At 38.7% G+C, this 24,357-nt stretch overlaps 2 protein-coding genes and 1 pseudogene across 4 annotated transcripts in view; 2 read left to right on the top strand and 1 right to left on the bottom strand.

Annotated features, from left to right (window-relative positions):
* The window catches only part of CMPK1 (cytidine/uridine monophosphate kinase 1), a 34,873-nt gene extending 26,640 nt beyond the window's left edge, over positions 1-8,233 (bottom strand). The window contains exon 1 of the mRNA XM_054572814.1: positions 7,994-8,233. Coding sequence (XP_054428789.1) covers positions 7,994-8,164 — 171 coding nt within the window. The 5' untranslated portion in view covers positions 8,165-8,233. The remainder of the gene's footprint in view (positions 1-7,993) is intronic.
* A 7,518-nt stretch (positions 8,234-15,751) lies between these two features.
* On the top strand, positions 15,752-16,090 carry LOC129069569 (small ubiquitin-related modifier 2-like; annotated as a pseudogene).
* Positions 16,091-23,810: 7,720 nt separating this feature from the next.
* The window catches only part of STIL (STIL centriolar assembly protein), a 44,720-nt gene continuing 44,173 nt past the window's right edge, over positions 23,811-24,357 (top strand). For all 3 annotated transcript variants that reach the window (XM_054572232.1, XM_054572224.1, XM_054572226.1), the window contains exon 1: positions 23,811-23,867. In XM_054572232.1, coding sequence (XP_054428207.1) covers positions 23,824-23,867 — 44 coding nt within the window. In that variant the 5' untranslated portion in view covers positions 23,811-23,823. The remainder of the gene's footprint in view (positions 23,868-24,357) is intronic.

The following is a 24,357-nucleotide window of genomic DNA, read 5'->3' as shown; positions in this document are numbered from 1 at the left end:
CATGGAACATAATGTTTCATGGAAACCACTCCCTCAAAATGAAAGTTCCTGGGAATGATAGGTAACAAATGGTGCTTTTCCCTTTACCGAAGTGATGTTTTGTTAGCTTTGTTCACCAGGCAGCCTAGTACTGTTGGCAAACAATAAATATGAGAGAATGCAAGGTACACCTGTTCTCTAATAAGTTCTAAATGATTTTATCACATATTTGGTCTATAAAAATGTTCCTGATTTGTCTGATTAAAGCAACTGAAATGTTAGAGCAAATACATTTTCATATGGCAACTGGACTAAAAGTATAAGCTTTAAGGTTAACAAGAGTCAGGGTAATCAGGTCAACATGACACAAAGAATAAGACAGTTCTCCCCTATCTCCACCCTTTCTCTCTAATCTGATCTCAAAGTCCCATTACTCTGAAATGCTCTTAATTTCAATTCAGGAGGACAATCATTAAAATACTGGAAGTTGCTCTGGGTGAGTCAGTGAGTGAGTGGTGACTGAGTGTGAAGGCCCAGGACATTATGTACACTACCACAGACGTTACAACACTGTACATTTAGGCTACACTATATTTACAAAACATGAGATTAAGTCAAGCACAAGGGAAAACGACATAATCAAGAGATGTGGTGAATATGAAATGTTGGGAGGCTGCTGCTGGCATAACATAAAATACTGTTTTTTTTAATGCTCACCCGAGGATATATTTACTGATTTTACAGAGAGAGGAAGGGGGTGGAGGGGAGAGAGAGAGAAAGAGAGAGACATCGATTGCTTTCTTCCTGTATACATCTCAACCAGGGATCAAAGCTGCAGCCTAGGTATGTGCCCTGACAGAGGCTCAAACCCACAACATTCTGGTGCAAAGGGCGACGCTCCAACAAACTGAGCCACCCACCCAGGACCACAGCATACTGCTTTACAGCAAAATTTATTCTATATAAGTATAAAGGATATACCCTAAAATAACAATAAAAAGTATAGTGAATACATAAATCAGTAACATAATCATTTATTTTCGTTACCAAGTATTATATACTATATGTAAGTGTGCTATATAGTCATATGACTGGCAGCACAGGTTTGTTTAGATCAGCATCACACAAACATGACAGCTACATCACCAGGCAATACGAATTTTTCAACTCCATTATAATATTAAGGGACCACCACCATATATGTCATCTGTTGCTGACTGAAACATCATTATGTGGCATATGGCTGTATATACCAGAAATATATACTTGGTTATCTAAATGACCAAGTATATATTTTTCTTGTAAATCACAATATCACAGGGAGACAATCAAATAATCATAAAAATAAAGGTGCATTACAAACTGATAAATGTTATAAAGGACAACAGATTTAAAGACTGGTAACTGTTACTATAAAGGACAACAGAATTAAAAGCCAACAGATGTGATGAGGTGCTCTAAGAACATAGAGTACAGAAATCTGACCTCATCTAAACATGGGAGGGCTAGTTTCAGAGGAAACATTTAAGCTCATGGTTCCCAAACTGTATGTCGAAGTGCTTGGAGTACAGCAGCTAATTCACAAGAGTATGCTGGGTTTAAATTTCCAAGAAAAATAGCAATATTTGATGTCTGTTATACATCATAACAGACTAGCAGCTCAGGGTAGTTCAGTTTCAACTTTAGATCATGGCACACTCTTTTTGAAGACATATCTTTGTGCTGCTGATTTTTTGGAATGCACTTGTGGTGATAACAAGTACCACATGAAAAGTAATGTGGAAAAGGAAATGAGGATGGAAGTGTCCAATCTGATTCCAAGATACGAGAAACTACAGTGCCCAAAAGGCATTTACATCCCATTGGTTAAGTAATTGTGGAAAGGCAATTGCTACTTCTTCTTTTAAATTAATATGTATTATTTCTTCAAATGGCTACTACATTGTTAGAGAATACTTATTAAGTGTTGTTTGGATCTAATTATTTAATAAATAGAACTATTAGATATTTCTTTTGGACTAGAGTGGTTGTGAAAAAATTTACTGAGATACTAAGGGAATTTATTGTTTGGGAATCTCTGTATTAAGCTAAGATCTGAGGATGAATAGGCATTTCAAATACCTTGCAGTAGAAGGAGCAAAAGACAAGAGACAGGGTCCCCATCCTTGAAGATGTTAAAATTTAGCTAAGGAGGAAAAACTAAAAGATTAAACATTTTAAAACTTTAATACTGGCAAAAATCTTTCATACCTTTTCTCATGAATTCTATTAAGTGTGTGTCTATTTCCACCCTAAATTGAGAGCCCCTCAAAGCCCATATCCCAGCACACAGATACAGCACTGTTTCAATTCAGGAAGTATTTCTGGGTCAACTGCACTTTTATAGGTTCACTCTCCTTAGGCTTTTCTCAGAAATGAAACTGCCAATTACCCTGTGCAAGGGTAACTGCTTTAAGTATTCTCTACTCCCTCACATCTCCCGAGTGCTGCTTTTCCACGGTCCTTCCGAACTGAGGTCATACATATTACCTGCCCTGGGAAGACTTCCATGACCCACTGGACTGAAATCTGTATGTCCCTTATCTAAACAGTGTATGTGGTATATTTCTGTCATAGGACTTAGCACTTTATCCTGTAGTAGTCACTGATTAAATTAATTGTCTCCCAACTCACTGTAAACTTGTGGTAGCAGGGTCTGTGCCTCATTCATCTCAACATCTACCACAGTGTCGAGCTCTCAAAAAATGTTTTCTGAATAAATGACAAGTACAGGGAATTAAAAAAAAAAAAAAAAAAGACTACTTATGCCATTTCACCTTAACGGGCTTCTTGGAAAAAACAAGGAATTCACTCAAAATTTTTAGAAAGAAAATTTACATACTTGCAAAAATGAAAATGATTCATAATCATCCAGTGCTGGCAAAGAATCAATACACTGCTGATATAAATATAACAACTATAATGTTTTTGAAAAGTAATCTGACAGTGGAAGAGGGTATAAGGGGGATAAATAGTAATGGAAAAAAAATACAATAAAAATTTTTAAAAAAGAAAAGTAATCTGACAATTAATTATCTATTAAAATGTAAAATGCACCTACCCTCTGACTCAGCTATCCTATGTAGGAATTCAGAATGAATTACTTCAAGATGTGCCTCTGTGGTATGGACTATTCTGAGTTAAAGGTAATAAAGACCTACTTTGAGAATCACACCTACTTTTAGTACTCTTACTGACAAAAATAATATGCAATGTTATATTTACAAGGAAGTTTACTGAAGCACCGTTTGCAACAGCAAAATAATTCCTGGAAACTATTGTGAATGTTTATCAATAGGGGAATGGTATAACCATACTATGTAACATCCATTTTATAGAATATTCTGCAGCTACTAATAAGAATGAATTCAACCTATATGTAAAGATCTGAAAAGATATCCACAATACATTTGATACAAAATAGAATAATCCCACCTGGACATGAAAACGGTAAGTATATGCATTTTTAATTATAAGAATATTAAGAGATGAGGAAACAGTTAATACCAGACAGTTAATACTAGTGACCTCAGATTAGAGGAGAGTAACTTTTCCCAAGTCGTTTGTAACTTCTGTAGCTTAAAATAGGCAAAAAAAAAAAAGTTTAAAAAAGGATAGTAATATCGAAATACAGTCTTTCCTCCAAGTTAACAAAAAAATCCTGTTAAAACTACTTTTAATGAAAAGGTGGTGCTTCAGAAGAGTCAAGAATGAACTATCTCTTTTACAGATAATTTAAACCTTCTTTAAAAACACACAACCTATCTCCTACTCTACCCTATTCCATCCACTAAAAGGAAAGAGAAAGGCCCATTCTTCAATAAGCTTAATGTCCAGTGAATCTTCCTATCTAGTTTCTTCTGTGAATGGTAATCTGTTTCAGGGATTTGTAATCAGGAGCTTGGAAATTCTAGAATGCTCAGATTTTCACAACCATACCACTTATTCACTGAGAGTAAACAGAAGTGTTACAAGAGAAACTTGAGTAAGACAGAGGTAGGTCTTCAAACCCTTCCATCCTGAAATTGGGAGAGCTAACTGCTACTTGGGCGCCCCCTAGGGATCAAATTTTTAAAATTTTTACATCTTTAAAAAATTGTTTTAAATTCTCACTACAAGGCAAACATTCATTTGCAAGAAGGGAAAGGAAGGGAGAGAGAGGGAGAGAAACACTGATGTGAGAGAGAAACATGGATGGGTTGCCTCTCGTATGCACCCCAACCAGGGACCGAACCTGCGACCTAGGTATGGGACCTGATGGGGGATTGAACCAGCAACCCACAAACTTTTGCTTTAGAGGAGGACGCTCCAACCAACCGAGTCACACCAGCCAGGGTAGAAATATTTTTACATCTTTAGGACAAACTAGTGTCCTCTAACAATATTCAAAGAATACTTATTAAGTGCCTACTATGTGCCAGGCATAATGTTCAACATTTGAGACACAAAGGTAAGTAAAATCAAGTTTCTGATTTTTACATACTTAAAGTCAATATCACCCAAAATTTTCTAAGGACAGCAGGTAGGATGGCCAAAGTACGAGTTACCCACAAAACTTGGAAGTTATGACATAAAAAATAAGAATGCTTTTTGGGTGCTATAGAAAGCAATTTGGCATGGATATAAGCTTTAGCATAATTTGTTTATGTAAGCAATCTGTTCACCATCTTTAAAAGAAAGGTTTAAAGATCCCTTCCAACTAACACATGGAAAATTGTAGTTGTTATTTTCAAATACAAGTTTGGGTTACAGCACCATAATTTTTCTTGGATGAAAACAATATAAAGTTTAATTTTAAAAATTCAAAAATAAGGCAGTATCCCCATCGTGATTTTTCAGTAACAAGTTACTCCACAACAACTCTATCCTGAACACTAACTCTAAAAAGACTGCACTGATTTTTAGAAACGGCTCATTTTCAAAAACAAATTAGGTATGAGAAGACACAGAAAATAGAAACAGTTTGAAAGTAAAACTGAAAAAGACGAGTACAAATAAGCAAAGTCTAAACTAAAACCCCTCAAACCTTTCCTTCCCAGTTCAGAACATTTTGAGATTTGCCTTTTCTTCCTCAGAGTCTGAGAGAGCAAATTACTATCTTCCCTCCAGCTACACCCTGACCCCTAAAAGCAACGCCCCAGGGCATGAGACGGCCAGATAGTCAGAGAGGTTCTGTAGACAGGTCCTTAAAATGTGTTTTGGCAGGAAGACTGATTTGTAAATCAATGTACTTTTCTCAAAGAAACAGTTCTATTTCAACTACATTTCAGGGCTCCTGTGAGCTAGATTAGCACTGGCATGATAGTTGGGAAATTTAACCTTATTATATAGATTTTCCCTACAGAAAAAAAAAAAAATCAGTTCCAAAAATCACAATCTTTTGGAATTCAATCAATGTTTGCCTGATAACAAAATATTGAATAAAAATACAAGGGACTCATAAAGAAAAAACCCCCTCTGATTTAACTGACCATACGCATTCCACTGTTTAATAGTCCACTGAGTGATAGCAATTACTAAATTATAAACTATTTGGAATTTGCATATATCAACCTAATGTTTATGGCAACTGGAAAAACAGTAACTATTTTCATGAAAGATGACAGTTTAAAACAGTTTAAGCTTACATAATTGCTGAAATCTTAAAGAATAAGACAACAAATTATAAGGAGGTGGAGGCATCAAGCAAAAAGGAAAAAGGACTCGTGGACATCGACAAAAGTATGGTGATTGCAAGGCAAGGAGGGTGCAAGGGGGACAAATGATAATGGAAAAAATGAATTTAAAAACAAACCATATAGTGGAATTTTGGAAAAAATTATAAAACATATCTCATTAGGGAAATCTTAGATAATTAACAAGTTAAAAATATTATCAGCCCTTGCTGATCAGAGGTAAGAATACATACTAGTTACAGAATGTGTAGATTATTTTTAATCCAGTGCCATAGCACAGGCATTATTAGTTTGGGTGCGGACATTTAAAGCCACTGTCGGGGGGCGGGGGGAGCCATTTTACTATTCAGAAACAAAATATTTAAGTGCATTCAAAGGTAACGGTCATAGACTGATTTTACTACTACAAAGTAAAAAAAAAAAATCTCATAAAGTACAGGATGTCTAAAATTGAGAAAAAATATTTGCATCTATGTGTACCAGAGATTTTACTTCATTAATATTCACAAGTACCCTACAAGATAGGGATTATTTTTCCCTTTTTACAGAGAAACTCAAGCTAAAAGTAACAACTTCTCTGGAACTAAAGAAACAGTGAATGGCAGTTAGGGTTTGACTCCATATTTATTTGACTCAAGTCTTTGCTCCGTCCTCTATCATGCTATTTACATATGAGTCATTTCATACATAAAACAGAAACCTGAAATCATCCAGTTGTCACTTGTCTTTTAAAAAATAAAAAGAACCAACAAAAATGAAGAAAAAAATATTTATGTACTTTTTGGTTGAATTAGTTCCACTTTTATTCCTAAAAATGATCAATAATGATAAATACAGCTGTAGGACACATAACGAGGTAAATGTTACCAACTGACTTTTTCTGGGTGCTCTTCAGAGAATAAAATGTAGACTGGAGTGAATTGTATGAACACAGAAGGAGAAAAGTAGAAGCCCAAAGCTAAAATAAGCCACACCATGTGACAGAGGGAATTATTTTAGTTGTTTGTTGGTCACTGAGTTTCACAGGGTCTCTCCTGGTGTTTTAAGCAACCCTGTCACCTCTTCTGTTTCTACATAGCTTGTTTTCCTTCTCTCTGAAACATTCCCCAGACCATCCAATAAGCATTTCTCTTCAGTGTTATTGCAGGTAACCACATATCTGCTGTAAAATTGTTAACAGAATTGCAGTGGTAACCTTATCACAATTTGGGGGGAAAAAGTATCACGGTATCAGAGTTGGGAGGTATTTTACAGAGTTTAAACTAAACTGGGTGTACAGCCTCTTACGTTCTAGAGGTGGCAATTGAGACTCAGAGAGAGGAAGCGACTTGACCAGGAACAAAGCGTGAGTTGGCAGGGCAGGGCCAGAGGTTGAAGCTTAATCTCAGGACTGGGCTCCACGGCTTTTCCAACCACACGAACTGCGTCAGGACTGGTACTGCCAATTGAGGGGGCCAGAAGCGCTACTGGCAGGTCACAAAACGCCTAAAGTAACAGCCTGTCCGCTGGGACTCCTTTCTAGGGTAAAGGCTGGTTAGTTGAGGGTTCATAGTTGAAAGAGCCCACGGGAAACAGCACAGTAGAAAAACAGGTCTCGCCCTGGCCGGGAGGCTCAGTTGCTTGGAACGTTGTCCCCTACACCAAAAAGGTTGAGAGTTCCATTCCCCGTCAGGGCACATACCTAGGTTACTGGTTCCACCCCAGGTGGGGGCAAGTACGGGAGGCAACCAATCAATGTTTCTCTCTCTCTCCTTCTCACTCTCTCTTCCCTCCTTCTCCTCTCTCTAAAAGCAATAAATATATCCTCCAGTGCAGATTAAAAAAAGAAAAGAAAGAAAAATCTGTCTGCCCTTCAGCCAAGCAGCTGTGGGCGGACACCGCCTCTAACCTAAATCCGCGCTCCTGCTGCCTTCATTTATTCCACACCCAGCAGCAACACATTGACCTCTGCGCGCTCGGCAGTCCCCGGATGCTGACCCTCCCGTGATTCCTCTCGCAGCCCACTCTCGAGCCGAACTTTTGTCCCAAAATATAAAAAAAGAGGGGCGCAGGAACAAAGCAAGTCCAAGCAGTCCCCCTCCATTCCCGGGGCCCCCGAGGAGGGCGGACGTGGACTACTAGTCCCGACATGCCGCGCGCCAGGGGGCTCCCCGACCACCGCCACGCGTGTTGCGCGACGGTCGCCGGGATTCGTAGTCCGCGGCTCCCTGGCTCCGGGGGGCGCGGACGGCGGGCGCGACGGAACAAGCCGGCCCAGCGTCCCGTCAAGCCCAGGAGACCGCCAGCTGCCCGGGCCTCACCTCGACGATGCGAGCGCACTGGGTTCCTTTGCCGGCGCCAGGGCCGCCGAGAACGAACACAACCAGAGGTTTCATGAGGCGGTGAGGGCAGAGGAAAAACGGCCGGCGGGTCAGCAGCGGGAAACTAAGGCCCAGGACGTGCAGCAGCCTGCAGCCGCAGCGGCTCAGCATACACAGTGTCTGCCAGACGCTGGGGGAGCTGACAGCAGCCGGCCGGCGGAGGCGCGGGGCGGGGCGACGAGAAGGGGCGGGCCGAGGCGGCGCCCGCCGCAACTCGGCCGCCTCGGCTGCGGGGCGGTCCGCACTGGGGCCGGAAGAGGAGGGCCTTCCACTGCTCGCGGGGCGGTGGCGCCGGGGCCCCGCAAACCGGGCCGCGCCCCCTCCTCACTCTTCTGCTCTGCCCGCTCATTCATTGGTTCAATCCATCGGTTTATCCTGTGCATCCATGTGTCAGGCCTGTGCTGGAGTCTGTGACGCGACACACGCGAAAACAGAGCCTATTGTCTCTGTACACAAGGAGTTTAAATTCCAGTGGGGAGGCAGCCGACCCGAACAAGCCAACACGCAAATAAGTAAATAAATACAAATAGCAACAAAGAAAAAATACAAATAGCAATATGAGCTTTGAAGGGGAAAAAAAGGAAGATTAACAAGGATTAATGTAATTTGGGTAAGGTAGTTAGAAAGGACCTCAGAAGACGTGACATTTAGGCCAAGACATAAGGATAGGAAAGCGCAAAACCAAGCTAAGACTAGGATACAGTGTCCCACGAAAACAGAAAAGCGTATGCAAAAACCCTGAAATGGCTTGTGTTAGAGAAGACGATCTGAATGATGAGCTATCTGAATGATGGGGATAACGGAAGGTGGGAGAGTTAGACTGGTGGCAGGTCATTCAGGCCCTTTAGTTATGGAAAAGAGTTTGGGTTATACTCTAATTGCACTGGGAAGTTCTTTTACTATTAACTCCGTTTCTCTGCGCCCTGCATGAAGAAAAAAAAGCTTAAGGGAGAAGAAAAGGAGTCTAAGAATGAGTCTTGGTGACCACAGACCTTTAAAAGTTGGAGGGAGGAGCAGGAGCCTGAAAAGGAAGAGCCAGAAAGGTAGGAGAAAAACCATATGAATATGGTATTCCAGCAATATGGTATTTCGGGTGGGATTTTGGTGATGCAGTGGTGAACACTGTATTAAAAGCAAATGAGTACAAATAAATTGGATTTGGCAACAGGAAGACTTTCAATTTATGAATTCTGCAGTTCTATCCAAAGCAGGTCACACACTATATTTAATTTGAAGCTAGATTGATAGAGGAGTGTATAGAAGATGAGGAACTGAAGACAATAGAGAGAATAAAAAGGGTCAAGGCTTAGTTTATTTAGGATGACATTAGGATTGAAAATGTCTAATATGGTAGCCACTAGCCACACATGGCTATTTAAATTAATTACATTAAATACAATTAAAAATTCAGCTCCTCAGTCATACTATCTACATTTCAAGTGCTCAATAATCACATGTGGCTAGAGGCAATTGTACTGGATATTGCATATACAGAACATTTCCATTATCACAAAATGTTCTATTAGGTAATGCTATCCTAGAACGTCTACCTAAGCTACTAAGATCGATGTGAAAGAAAGGAAGAGGGGCAACTCCTTGAAAAGAAAAATCAGATGTGTTCCAAAGGGCACATGAATGGCCTTAGATGATTAAAAGGTCTCAGAGATAAAGAAGTTCATTTGTAATAGGAGTTCCAAGAAGGGTACTGTTACAGGAAAGTTTGAAGGTAAGAAAGCATTCAGCTGAGGGTAGAAAGAAGGGGGTAAGATGTTTGAGAAAAGAGAAGGTATGAAACACACGTCTTTGACAGTGGAAAATTGGTTTTCTAAAGAAAACTAATCAGTAGGACTTCTGAACAATATTAGGAACTCATTTGGTATTTGAGTTTGTCGACTATACAACAAAATCAACTAGGCATTCCGTCACCTAAAGTGATTTATTCAGGAAAAAGAAAGTATTGTTTCCAGTATGTACAGACATGGTGAGCCATGTACACGAACTACTGTAAGTCCAATCAGGTCTCACAACCTCAGGGTCATCCCCCAAGAGCTCATTCCCTGACCTTTGGGTTAACAGCTGATGGGGTTAAGAGATTGCACTGCTCTAGAACTCCTCCCACAGGTTCTAGATCCTCCCACAGGCCCTACCTATTGATTTAGTGCAGGTTAAGGTCTTTGTCATAAATTTTATCAAGATTATGGATTTAAAAGTATTTGTAGATGTTTGACTGTTCAGGTGCAGGCAGAGAGAAGACAGGTTGTTCAGTTTATCTAGGGTAGGGGTTTTGCCAAACAGGTGCAACAGAGGGAGAGTGAGCCAAGAGGATGTTGGCAACAGAATGTTTATGGTGATATATGTGGGCTCAAAACCATACAGAAAGCAATTTTTGGCATGTGAAGGGAGCCTGGAAAGGGGCCAAAGAATTATAAGTATGGCTGTTGAAGAATGGTTGCATTACAGTACTTAAGCAACTGAGCTGGCAGTACAGATGCTGGTGGTGTGAATGGGATGTTTGGAATTGAGATTTCAGAGGCTGTGAGTTTCTGGTGATGCTAAGGTCCAAGGTGAGCCCATGCTGGGTGAGACATAGGAAATGGAAGGCTGAGGCAGAATGAATACCCTGTTGTTAAAACTGAGAGGCCAGGGTGCTAGGTTTACCATCTTAGTAGAAGCTTAAGTCAGACACTATCAGAGTGAAGAAAGAGACTACGAGAGAGGAACTAAGTCGTTGAGGGCAGAGTGAACAGAAGGCTGGGAAATGATGGTAAACAGGAAGGGAGGATGGTAACATGCGCTTCTGTCTGGCTACCCTCAGTCTTCTTTTCCCTCTACTATGCCCCTCTTCCCTATTTCCAGCTTCCTCCCCATTTCATCCTACCTTTCCTTCCACCTCTCTTTTTTATTTCTCATCTCCCTTCTTTTCCCATTTCTAACTTCTTCTCCTCCCCATCTACTTCTTTTCCTCTCCTTCTCTCTACCCTCTTATTTTTCTTTGCCCCTCTTATCCTTTCCCTCTTCAGCTCCTACTTCCTTCTTTTCCACAATTTATACCTTTTCCTTCCCACCACAGAAGATAGAATACAGTGTCTCAGATTATCACAGCTGAAGAAATCTTATTAATAATTTATTCATATTCCTTCATGAATTTCTTTTTTATAATTTATTAAGCCCTCTCATAACTACCATCTTATTGACCTAGATGTTACTATTATGCTCATTTTGTGAAAGAAACCTGAAGCTAAACGCTGTCCATGGGCATTAAGCAGCAGGACCTGAAATTCAGGGCTTCTGAATCCATGTCTCATGTTCTTTTTGTTATCATTATAGAACTAGGTATCATCTTATTAAAAAGCAGTGTACATCAGGGTTGAAAGGAGCTAAACTATGTCCAGAATCTTCATGTTACAATAGGGAAACAGGGATACAGGGAAAGTAAGTAACTTGTCCAAGATCTTGCCACACTTTAGATATTAGGACTCAGGAAGGATGAATAGGCAGGGATATCCTGCCAATAGTAGCGCAAAGTCCCTATGCTACTAATAACTCAATCTAAACTTAGGAAACTCCTATGAATCTTTGAACTTCAGTTTTTCATCTTCGAACTGGGAAATGGAAAGGTAAAATGAAAGCCTTGATGTAGATGATCTCTACGGTCCTACCATGTTCGTGTTTTTTGATGGGAAAAAGGACAGTTATCCAATTGCTCATACTAATCCTCTTAAGGACATGTCCCTGGTAACTAGCACAGAGATTTGAAAACTTTTTGTAAAAAGCTAAGTAGTAAATATTTTAGGATTTGTGGGCCATATCATCTCTGTTGCAACTACTCAACTTTGCCACTGTAGATGCAAAAGCAGACCCAGACAATACATACATTAATAAGTGTAGTTATATAAAACTTTTTATATGGACCCTGAAATTTGAATTTCATATAATTTGCATGTGTCCCAAAATATACTTTCTTTTATTTCTTAATCTATTCAGAAATGCAAAAACCATTTTAGCTTGCAGACTATAACAGAACAGGTACTCACAGGCTATAGTTTGCTAAACCCTAACCTGGCAAAATGCCTAGTATGAGAAGTTCAATCCAAGCTCAAAGAAAGGCTCCAAACCTTCACATTCTGGGGAGGAGAAGTTAGGACGTAGGTCAGCTGAAAATAAGAACAGTTAGCCATATTACTAAAAGGATTATGAATACAACGAAAGGGCATATTAAGGCAAATATGCCTTCCTTTCCTTTGTGCACATTCTTTTAAGCAACTTTTCTGTAGTTCTTCTGGCAATTAGACTTTAAAGATGTTAAGATATGGGGTCTAGGAAGCTATTTACATGCTTTTAATGAAGACCTTAGGCCCTGTTCACATGCTTTCAATTAAGGCCATAAATAAAAAGTCTTTCTTGCTATGATGATAGAGTCCACCAGAACTAAGGACTCTACACAGGAGTTTGGGTCCAAAACTTCTTCGTATACCTACATACAGCTTTTTGTAGTGACCTTTTTTCTATGCCTCCCAGGAGAACTATGACCACAGTAGGTTGAGTATTTATAGTCCTGTACGTTGTCCGTCTCTTTCTGCTAACCATGCTAGGCAACTAAGGAAAATACTAATGTGAAAAGAAAAGGTGAAACACAGATACCTATCTCTGTAAAGGGTTTTCCAGGGAGTTATTTCCAGGAAGAACAAGACTAGGCAAAAGAACAGTCTATTATTTATTGGATCTTTGGGCCTGTCCTGGTTATCTATTGCTACATAACAACCCAAACCCAAAACTTAATGGCTTCGAACAACAAGAGATGCTTTGTGTGGGAACCTTGTCTCCCCTCCACCCCTAAGACACACATACATTTGGTAACCAGAAGTGTTTACTGTGAGTAGTGTTGTGAATAGAGACAGGAGACACATGGAGGAGTTTTTCTGAAACACCTTACCACACCAGGTAGTCGCATGGAGCAAAGCCAAGGAGGCTAGGATTCATATATGACACCATGCTACTCTGATGCTTGAATGTTGAACCCCTCTGCTGTCCACAGAGAAAGGTCAATTAGCACCTTGATCCTATTTTCTCCCCACCAAAATCATTTTGTCTTAGCCTTATTATCAGTGCTTCTAGTCTGTGAAAAGGGCAGAGAAGTAGTGAGTTCCATCTAGATGCAAACAACAGACCTTCAATAATAATATGCCTCAATAAGTATATGTTCAATAAGTGCGTGGTACCCAATAAAGGGCCATTCCTTACCTAAACCCATAGACTGAATCCATCGATAACATAAATTGGATGAATATCTATAGAATATCCACTATATACTAAGCATTTCACTTACATAACCTATATTTTGTGATAATGTTCAAACTTTTCAATAACCAGTACAATCAGAATACCTGTAGAGATTTCTGTTCCAAGGTTTGTAATGCTGGGCATCAACCCTCTAATTGCTGGATCATGGGTAGGTCCTTGGTGTCCCAGAAGAGGGATGAATGGTATTCAGGGTACTTAGGGGAGTAGCTATATACCAACTCATATGAAAATAATTCAATATTTTATCCAGTAGAGTCTTGCCAGTTGTGTGTCGGCTAAACATCAGCCTTGCCCTGTCCTGAGTAGTGTGACTCAGTTGGTTGTGTGTTGTCCTGCAAAGCAAAAGGCTGCCAGGTCAATTCCCAGTCAGGGCACATGCCTGGGTTGTGGGTTTGGCCCCCAGTGGGGATGCATACAAGAGGCAACTGATCAATGTTTCTCTCTACATAGATGTTTCTCTCCCCTTTTCTCCCTCCCTTCTCCTCTCTCTAAAAAATAAATATGTAAAATCTTTTTAAAAAATCAACCTTGACATATAAAATCCTCATAATGCTTTGAAGTTACTACTGCCATTTTGCAGGTGGAAGAACAAAGCCAGCAAATGGAAATACTTTGTTGAAGACCACATAAGCAGTAGATAACAAAAGTAAATTTCAAACTCAGCATGTTGGGATTCAAAATCTGCATTCGTTCTCTATAATACTGATACCCTATAAAAAGTTCCATACTCACAAAATCCCTTCTAAGTAAGTTTTTTTTAAAGAGTCTTGTGTTTTTGACTCACCTAGTTTTATTTTATTTTTTTAAAAGATTTTACTTATTTACTTTTACAGAGAGGTGAAGGGAGGGAGAAAAACATTAATGTGTGGTTGCCTCTCATGCACCCCCTACTGGGGACCTGGCCCTCAACCCAGGCATGTTCCCTGACTGAGAATCAAACCAGAGACCCTTTGGTTCACAGGCCAGCACTCAGTCCACTGAGCCACACCAGCCAGGGCTCAAAGTAAGTTTTATTACCGATGAGAAGACTGAGCTCAGGATGATATGTAATAAGAGCTCTCCCCAAAACCCACTCCTACCCATATGTGTTTATTTATTATCAAGTACATTAGGTCTTTTGGGCATATATTCAGTGCATGCATACTATTCCCAGGTACAGTTAAGGTCCTAGTGAATTCTCTAGGAGCTTCAGAAATAGGGCCTTGTCACCATTTATTTGTCCTATTAGTCATAATTGCTCTTTAGAGATAGATCATCTGTTTGTGTACTTTCACTTCTCATTCTTGACCACACCTCTTTGGTGGTATATGCTATTCATTTTTCAGGATTCAGCTCAGACTTTACATCCTCCAGGAAGCTCTCTCTAAGTTCCCAAGACTGGGTTAGGTGCCTCTCTTTTGTGCTTCTACACAGACCACCTCCCCACTTACTCTATCTCTTGTTCACTTCTGTTGTAACATTGTGGTATATTGTATATCTCCATATTAGATTTAGAGTTCCCCATAAGAAGGGACTGTGTCTCATTACTCTTTATACAGCATGGCAGTGTATTTATTGTTATAACCTGATTCACTCTTTTAATGGAGCTCTAAGTTTCCTAGAAGATTTAGACTATAAATTAAAGATGTTACAACTGATACCACAGAAATACAAAAGATCATGAGAAACTACTACAAACAATTATACACCAACAAAGTGGACAGCCTAGAAGTTGATTAATTCCTAGAAACATACAACATACAAAAACTGAATTATGATGAAATAAAAAATCTGAAAAGATAGAGTACTAGCAAGAAGATGGAATCAGTATTTAAAAACCTCCCAACAAAAAAAAAGTCCAGGATCAGACATCTTCACTGGAGAAACCTACCAACTATTCAAAGAAGAATTAATACCAATCTTTCTCCAAAAAATAGAAAAGGAGGAACTGTTTCAAACACCTTTTGTGAGGCCAGCATTACCCTGATACTAAAACCAGACAAGAATGCCACACACAATAATTACAGGCCAATATTCTTAATGAACATAGATGCAGAAATCTTCAACAAAATATTAGCAAACCAAATTCAAAATACATAAAAAGGATCATATACCATGATCTACTTTTATTCAACATAATATTGGAAGAAGAATAGCCAGAGCAATTACACAAGAAAAAGAAATAGGCATCCAAACTGGAAAAGAAGAGGTAAAACTGTCACTATTTGCAGATGACATGATATTATATGTATAGAAAATCCTAAAGATGCCATCAAAAAATTGTTAGAATAGGCAAATTCAGTAAATAAGTTGCAGGATATAAAATCAATACATAAAAATGTGTTGCAAACTATCAGAAAGAATACAATCCAGTTCTTCTGCCACTCCTGGTGCTGCTTATGTGCTCATTCAGTACAGACCTGATGCCTCTTTTGTAAAGTGGCAGTTGAGGAGACACCAATGTTTGCCATGGCAGACGAAAAGCCCAAGGAAGGAGTCAAGATTGAGAATAACAATCATATTAATTTGAAGGTGATGGGACAGGATGGTTCTGTGGTACAGTTTAAGATTAAGATGCATACACCACTTGGTAAACTAACGAAAGCCTATAGTGAAACATAGAGTTTGTCAATGAGGCAGATCAGATTCTGATTTGACCGGCAGCCAAGCAATGAAACAGACACACCTGCACAGTTGGAAATGGAGAATGAAAACACAATTGGTGTGTTCCAGCAGCAGACAGGAGGTGTGTACTAAAAAGGAAAGCTGCTACTTTACTTCAGAGCTCTGTTCCTCCAGACCAAAAAGAAATCCTCAATTAGTAAACCACAATTTGGTTCCACCACATCCTGACTACTACAGTCTAGTTTTCTCTATTCTTTCATTTTCCCTTTCCCCATTCCTTTAATTGTGCATAAAGTAACTGATGTACATGCACTAGCATTTGCATTTTTTTAAGCTGAATGTCCAATGGTATGTTTTGATCAACATCAAAAGAAGATGGGATGGGAAGAAGTATTTGTTCTGTGAGAATACCCCCTTTCTCCATTAGCGGCATGCTCATTCAGCTCTTATCTTTATATTCTAGTAAGTTATTTTGCTCTTGCTGTTTAACAAAAAAAGAACAACATAAAAATCCTTGCATACCTTGTTTGATTGGAGAATTTTAATGTTTCTCATTCATCATTGTAAAACCAAGGACAATTTTATAACTTTTTTGTATGTAGCCTGTTACATGTAGAGCAATCTGTCTTTACATAGGGATAAATTACGCTGAAAGAAATGAATCCTAGTTTCCTCCTCAAATCAAGCGTCTTGTTGTTTAAATAAACTTGTTTAAAAAAGAAAGAAAGAAAGAAAACAATTCCATTTATAATTGCATCAAAAAGAATAAAATGCATAGGAATAAATCTCACCAAGGAGCTGAAAGACCTTGTATTGAAAACTGCAAGCCATTAATGAAAGAAATTAAGGAAAACATAGAGAAATGTAAAGATATTCTGTGTTCATAAACTCTAAGAGTTAATATTGGTACAATGTCCATACTACCAAAGGCAATATACAAATTAGCTGCAATCCCTATCAAAATCCCAACGATATTTTTCACAGAAATAGAACAATCTTAAATTTCTACAGAATCACAAAAGACCTCAAATGGCAAGAGCAATCTTAAGAATGAAGAACAAAGCTGGAGGCATCATGCTGCCTGATTTCAAACTGTATTACAAAGCTATAGTAATTAAAACATTAAAGAATTGCTATAAAAACAGACATACAGATCACTAAAACAGAGTAAAGAGCCTAGAAATAAACTCATGCATATATGGTCAATTAATTTACAATAAAGGACCTCGTTTCCTTGATGCAAATCAGGATGATAGTACATTAACTCAGATTAGTAAATACTATCAGAGAATTTACTGGTGTGTGTTATTTACTTATTCTAATTTTTATTCCAAACCATCTAAGCTTTAAAAAATAAATAAGTCAACATAACAACTCATAAATTGTTATTGTTATGTCTAATGAGAGGTTTAAGAATCGTAAAGGAATTTTGCATAAATGGAAAGATTAGCAATCACCCTTAAAAATATGATGTTCCTTAAAAGTGAACCCATGGTTGTTTTTAAAAAGCAATAGTTCAGCTAAGCTTGGAAGTGTAAATAGAGGAAGGGAAAGTTGGGTGTTTGGAGAAATTCAGTAAATGAGTAGCAGAACTGATAATTGATTCCAACTTCCCTGTTCCTGGTGATAACAATAGCTCTTTAATTCCCACAGCCAGCCTATTAGCAGGCATGTCAGCATTTAAAACACTGAACATTTACCTGGTTTAATCATAAAGACCATGTCACTTAAACAGTGATTAAATAGGAAAATTAAAAAAATTGAAGACAATTGACCTGTTAGAATGTAGAATTTTGTGTGAAATTTTTCCTTTGCAGTATTTTCTTATAGCATTGTTTGTGCAAGAAATTCATACTTTAAAAAGTATAACACATGGGGAATGGTTCACCATGAAGAAAATTAAAGCACTTGCAAATTTGAAAAATAAGACTGGTAGCTTTTCTCAGTTAGGGCCAATAGCCACAAGAATTCCATAGTGTCCTAAAATGACATTAAATATAAACAGGGAGTGAAGAATAGGATGCATATAGTCAGTCTATTTAAAGTGGCCAGCAATCTACAATAATTGATATTTACTTTGGATAATTACCTCTTATTACCCTGTGTATAAAATCGTGCCTTCCTTGTTCTATCCTTGCCATAGCCTTCCGATTCTCCATTCCATCTAGCACAAAGCTCAGGATGTAGCAGGTCTTTGGTATAGCATTTGTAGATTTTATTTCACTAAACTTATTCTCTTTGTAATGTAACAAATTAGTTCCATTAATCTCTGTGAATCTACAGCAGTGTGTTGCTCAATTGTTAGTGCACCTGCACTAATATATGGGAAGCTTTTAATTAACTTTTACATTCTTTATATATTCAATCTTTTTTTTATCATAATATATAATACACAAAAGAGGAAAATCAATCTTAGATTAAATGGCAGAATTGGGGCCAGATCCCTAAAGCAGTGCTTGTTACATTATACCATAATTTTAAAAATGTTTAATATTTAGAAAATAACCCCTTTAAGCACCTCCAAGCTGTAGTAAATATAAGGCTGAGTCATTCCAATACTAAAATGAAACTACTTTTCATTCGATTAAAAAAATCTACTCTATGCATAGCATTAAATGTATATGCTGCCAGAAGTCCAATAGTAATAAAATATTTAATTAAAGTTCTCTTTGGTATTTGAGTTATTATTAAGCAACAATAAGGTATTTTATTGTTTTGTTCAAAAATATAGCATATACTTCAACTTTCCTTTTGCCTCTTCCTTTTTTTTTTAACATACTTTATTGTTCAGAGAAGTTTTAGATTTACAGAAAAAATGAGATTGTAGTACAAAGTTCCCATATACCCCATATACACACAGCTTCCCCTATTATTAACATATTGAGTATGGTACATTTGTTACAATTAATGAACCAATATATTGGTACAATATTATTAATTAAAGTCCTTGGTTTATTTAGATTTTCTTAGTTTTTAAGCTACTGTAATTTTTCTGTTCCATGATTCCATTCATGATAGCACATTACATTTAGTTGCCCTGTCACTTTAGGTGCCTTAGCTGGTTTCTCAGACTTTCCTTGCTTTTGATAACCTTGACAGTTTTGAGTATAGATCAGGTATTTTATAGGATTCCCCACTATTGGAATTGGTCTGATGTTTTTCTCAGGACCGAGGTTATAGGTTATTGGAAAGAAGACTATAGAGATAATGTGCCATTTTCATCACAGCATGAGTATACACATTATCAACATGACTCATGGCTATCAATGTTGGCCTTGATTACATGAAGTACTGTTGATCAAATTTCCCCAGTGTTAAGTTACTCTCTCTGCCCTAACCCTTCCATACTGTATCCTTTGGAAGAATGTCACTATGTCCAGTCCATGCCCAAGGAATAGGGAATTATGTATTGTGCTCATCCCTTCTTTTTTTGTCTAATTCATATCATCTTACATTTCTCTCTCAGATATCTTAAAGTAGTTCTAACTAAAACTAGAGGAAAGTAAGTGACATTTCAAATCCTGACTCTTTACTAATTAGCTGCATGATTTTTTAAATTTCCTCCCTTGTTGCATAGGGATAATACAATACCTCTCTGCTTTGACTGTTAGGATAGTCAAATAAGATAATAACAGAGAAGTCCCACACAAGATCCCTTTCTTTTACATTCTAAATTTAATCTGTAATCAACTCTTGTTGATTCTACCTGCAAAATACATCCAGAATCCAACAACCTCTCACCACCTTCATTGCTACCATTCTTGTTCAAGCCACCATCAGTCTCTACCTTAGGTTTTTGCAGCAGCCTTCTAACTAGTCTCCTTACTTCTGCCCTTGCCTGTCTAGTTTATTCTCAGTGTAGCAACTACTATAGTCTTTTTAAGACCTAAAATCAGATCTTGTCAGTCCCCTATTTAAAATCTTTGAATGTCTTCCTATCAAACTCAAGAACACAGCAAAGTCCTTATCTTGTCCTAGAAGAACCCATGTGATCTACCAACACTTCCTCCCCTCTTCAACTTTTTTTTCCCCAGTGGCTAATTCTATTTATCCTGTAACAAAACAAAACAAATAGGAGCCTTTCAACTCTTGATAATCTTCTCCTTGCTCACTCTGCCCAGCACATACTAGCCTTCATGATTTTTCTTAAAAATGCCAAGGAGCTCCAACCCCAGGGTCTTTGCATCCATCAAGCTGTGAGACTTGTACCTCTCTCCTGAAGAACTTGCCCATCAGCAGCAGAGTACACTTGCCTGACAGTGTCTGGCCTTTAGGATCTGCCTTAGTTTTGGTGCTTGCTCTTTCCAGAAGCCTCAGACTATTACTGAGCACAGCAAGAGTTCTAGCCATTTCTAACTAATGTGGGACTCCTCTAATGTCCAGAGCACTCCACTGAGTTGGCCAACACCTCGTCACACATGCATTGCTATCTGAGGCTTTCTGCTCTCACACCAGAGCTGAGGAACTGACCACCATTTCCCTTAAAATGTGTGCCCAGGACTATTTCCAGGAAAGCTGAGAATGAAACTCTATGGAGCATATATTTCATGGCTAGTTTGATATATTTACAGTGTCCAAAGAATGGAAACTTACTCAGACCAAGACAGTCTACAAATGAAGTTCAGTCCTTAAGGAACTCCCATATTATAACTCAGTAACTAACAAAAGTAGAATCTAGAGGAAAGTAAGCGGAATTTCAAATCCTGACTCTGCACTCACTAGCTGTGTGGTATTTTAAGTTTCCTCCCTTGTTGAACAGGGATTATACCTCTCCAGTTTGACAGGACAATAATGGATAAGAGCGGAGAAGGCCCAATTACCAACAATAGTTGTGGAGGTTACAAATTACCACACCAATATTAATACCATATGCCATTTATATACGAAGAATTTTAAAAAATATTTATTTTTAGAGAGAGGGCAATGGAGGGAGAAAGAGAGGGAGAGAAACATCCATCGGTTGCCGCTCATGCACTTGGTGAGGGGGTGCCCCCACCGTAACCCAGGCAGGTGCCCAGACCGGAATAGAACCTGGCGACCTTTCGCTTTGCGGGTGAATGTCCAACAAACAGCCACACCGGTCAGGGCTATATACAAAGGCATGTTTTTTTAAAACGCTTTTAAAGCGTTATTATTGAGAAGACAGGACGCTTCTTAGGAAAGAAACTGCTAGAAGCCTAACTTGCCCTCTCTTTTGCCCATCCAAGAATTTCACTCCTTTCCAGTTTCGGAGCGACAATCGAGGCGATCAGAGAAACGAGCAATTGCTTCCTCTGCCTTGCGCACTTCAGCCTCGGTGGCCTTTTCTTAGCGCTTATGCAAGGCCCGCCCCCCCGGAACTTAACCGTTGACGAAAAATTGTTTAAATCCTCCGGAACCTGATCTTGGAACGCCAGTGTCGCCCTCATTTCTCCAAGGAGGTTTGGGATTGGCCGAGAGCTGGCCCCGTGCGGGGCGCTGATTGGCTGGTGTACCAGCCTGTCGAGAGACCGAGGCTAAAGCCTCCAGTACCCACCCTGCACGCTGATGGGTCGGATTTCTGACCACTCAGCAGGCGCGGCGCGGGCTTCGGTTTCACGAGGAAGTGTTTGCCGCCTCGGTTCCCGCGACCCCAACGTCCCGGGGCGGAGTCGGTGGAGGCGCTCCTTGGAGTTGACCTCCGTTCCGGCTCAACAAACAGACCTGGGCTCGGCACAGGTTGAGGTGAGCTGCGCTTTATGTTTCGGCTTTCAGTAAGAGGCTGCAGTGGGGACCGGGAAAAGACGGCGGGTAACGTTCAGGGCCCAGGAGTGGGTTCAGCCCTCCAGGAGCCTAGACTGATGACGCGGAGGGGAACTAGTGGGAGAAATAAGCAGACCACGAATTCCTTAGGAATCATTTTTGCTTAGTTATATGAAAGAGGTTTTCAGTCGATGACGTGCCATTTGTAGTTGTTTTCACTGTGAAAATTTCTTGAGAGCTGAAACCCTGTATACCCTTTCTTGCATTCCTCACATTATCTAGCTCAAGACAGCTACATAGTAAGGGATGGGTTAATGTTTGGACTTCGAGTTCTACTGTAAGTAATGTGTAAATAAACAAGTGTGAAAATGCTATGTGTATGAACACAGGCGGAAATAACATCCCCATGGTGTCTAGGATATGGTTTCACAGAGGAAATAATACTAGAGTTAGATTGTGAAGGATGGTGGGGGTTTACCAAGGCATTGCAAATAAAAGGAACAGCCTATGCAGATACCCAAACTCGGGGAACTGCAAATAGTTCAGTTTGATTGGGTTGTAGGGTGATTGGATAAGGGATAAAGTTGGAATAATAGGGTGGGCCAGATTGTGATTTTTTTTTATTCTGTGTGTAAGGAAGAGCCATCAACTTTTTAAGCAAGAGAATAATTTGATCAGATTTATATAGAAGTAATCTAGCAAACTGTGGGCACTTTACGGTAAATCTGGTGAGTTGATAAAGTCAGGAACTAAGTGGAGATGGAAGGACAGAAATTTTATGGGGGAAGATGGAGGAAGGAGAGGTAAGGATGATTTGATAATTTGTATTTGATACACGATACCTCCAGGTTTTTCTAGATATAGGTGTTATGTGGTTTTAGTTTCACTGGCTTTAATTGCTTGCATGATACTGTCAGAACAAACTGTCGCATGTGTATTATTTAAAATGAGAAATTGATCAACATTGTGTTTTTTATCCTAAGTCATAAAGAAAGAAGAGACATATATGGTGTTTTAAACTTCTTCTGTTTAATGAAGAAAAATGGCACTCTGTATACTTCTTAGGGTTACAGCGATCAAGGAGCTGATTACTGTCACCCATGACAACCAAGCAGCATAGAAGGGTTTTTAGAGGTTAAAACCTGCATCCATAGAAGCTCTTCATGAAGTTCAGATACCTCCAAGAAGGACTTTTTAGTCACACTTACAAGGGCACTTTCAGTAGGATTTCATTCTTGTAAATATTTTCAGCCTCTGACTTTATCTTTAAGAAAAATCTCTTCTAAGTGACTTCTGCACCTGCATTATTAACTCTTCCCACCCTTAATTGTGACAATTCCTTTTGGCTAGAATTGAAATAGAAGGTATAGCGCCTAAAAAACTCTAAGGCAAAAATAAAAGAATATAGGAAATACCGAACTGTAAAGAAAGGACTTTGAGGTCTATATTTTGCTTTGATAGTATTTAGATGGAGATACCCAGTGGGCAATTAGAAATATGGGTTTGAAACTCAGAAGAGAGGTGGAAGCTGAAAGTTTGCTATATACAGATGGGTTTGGAAGCAATGGGAGTGATAAGATTACCCGTAGAGAGCTGGTGGAGCCAAAAGTGACCACTGACTTTGCACCGAATCAAGTCAATTTGTGGGGATGCATTGTATATCTTCCATATGCACAAGATTGAAGGTTCATTGATTTCATTATAGACCCAATAAATATCTAGCCCAACTTATTCCTATCTGCTGCTTTGTGGGGTTTAAAAAAATATTTTGCAACTTTTGGTCAAAATCTTATGTATTAAATACTACCTTACCTACCCAGCTCTCTTAGTTGATACAATGATCTTGGGGCAGAATCTGTGCTTTCCTTAATGAATAGGTATATTGGTAGGTTTTGCTGCTTAGGATAAATATTAATTTGTAGGAAGAATGACTATAAAGTATGAAAATAATTAAAACCCACAAAGATTTTATCTTGTTAATCTATAAATGAAGACACTTTATACAAGTAAAATAATTTTGTCTGTAATTTGTTAATAAGTGGTTAAATCATGTTTCTTATTTTTTATTTTTATCACTCATTAGTAATATTCTCTTTTTTAGGATACTGAGCATTTGAAATTTCATAAATCATTCACCAACTATCATGGAACCTCCATATCCCCTTGCAGGGTCCCAGATGAATACCAGGTATAGAAATATTTTTTATACAATGTTTTGGTTTTTTTCCTCAGCTGCTCACACAACTTGGGAAGGTAGATTGGAATAGAAGAAAAAAACTTTAGGATCAGGAAAATCTGGGTTCATGTTCTAGCTCTGCCAATTATTAGGTGGGTGACCTTGATCAAGTTAATTAACTTCTCTAAGACTCAGTTTCCTCATTTGTAAGTTGGGGATAGTAATTTCTACCTAACAGAAGATTTTTGTGAAGAGTTAAATAAGATTACTAAAGGATCTGACACATACATAGTAGGCACTTGGTAAATTTTCAACTCATTCCCTCATTCCCTTTTTTTAGTTTTACAGAGGATTTTTTAAAAATTAGGTGGTTGCTTATTTTTCATATTTTTAAAAAATTATTGATTTTTATATAGGAAAGGGGAGAGAGAGACATCCATTTGTTGTTCCACTTATTTATGCATACATTGATTGATTTCCTGTGTGTACCCTGATGGGAAAT

The sequence above is a fragment of the Pteronotus mesoamericanus genome, unplaced genomic scaffold (genome assembly GCF_021234165.1).
Source record: "Pteronotus mesoamericanus isolate MK-2021 breed Mesoamerican mustached bat unplaced genomic scaffold, CSHL_Meso_final contig_105, whole genome shotgun sequence".
In the NCBI taxonomy this organism is placed as follows: Eukaryota; Metazoa; Chordata; class Mammalia; order Chiroptera; family Mormoopidae; genus Pteronotus; species Pteronotus mesoamericanus.
The sequence above is the reverse complement of the archived record's forward strand: the minus strand, read 5'-3'. Positions and strand labels throughout refer to the sequence as shown.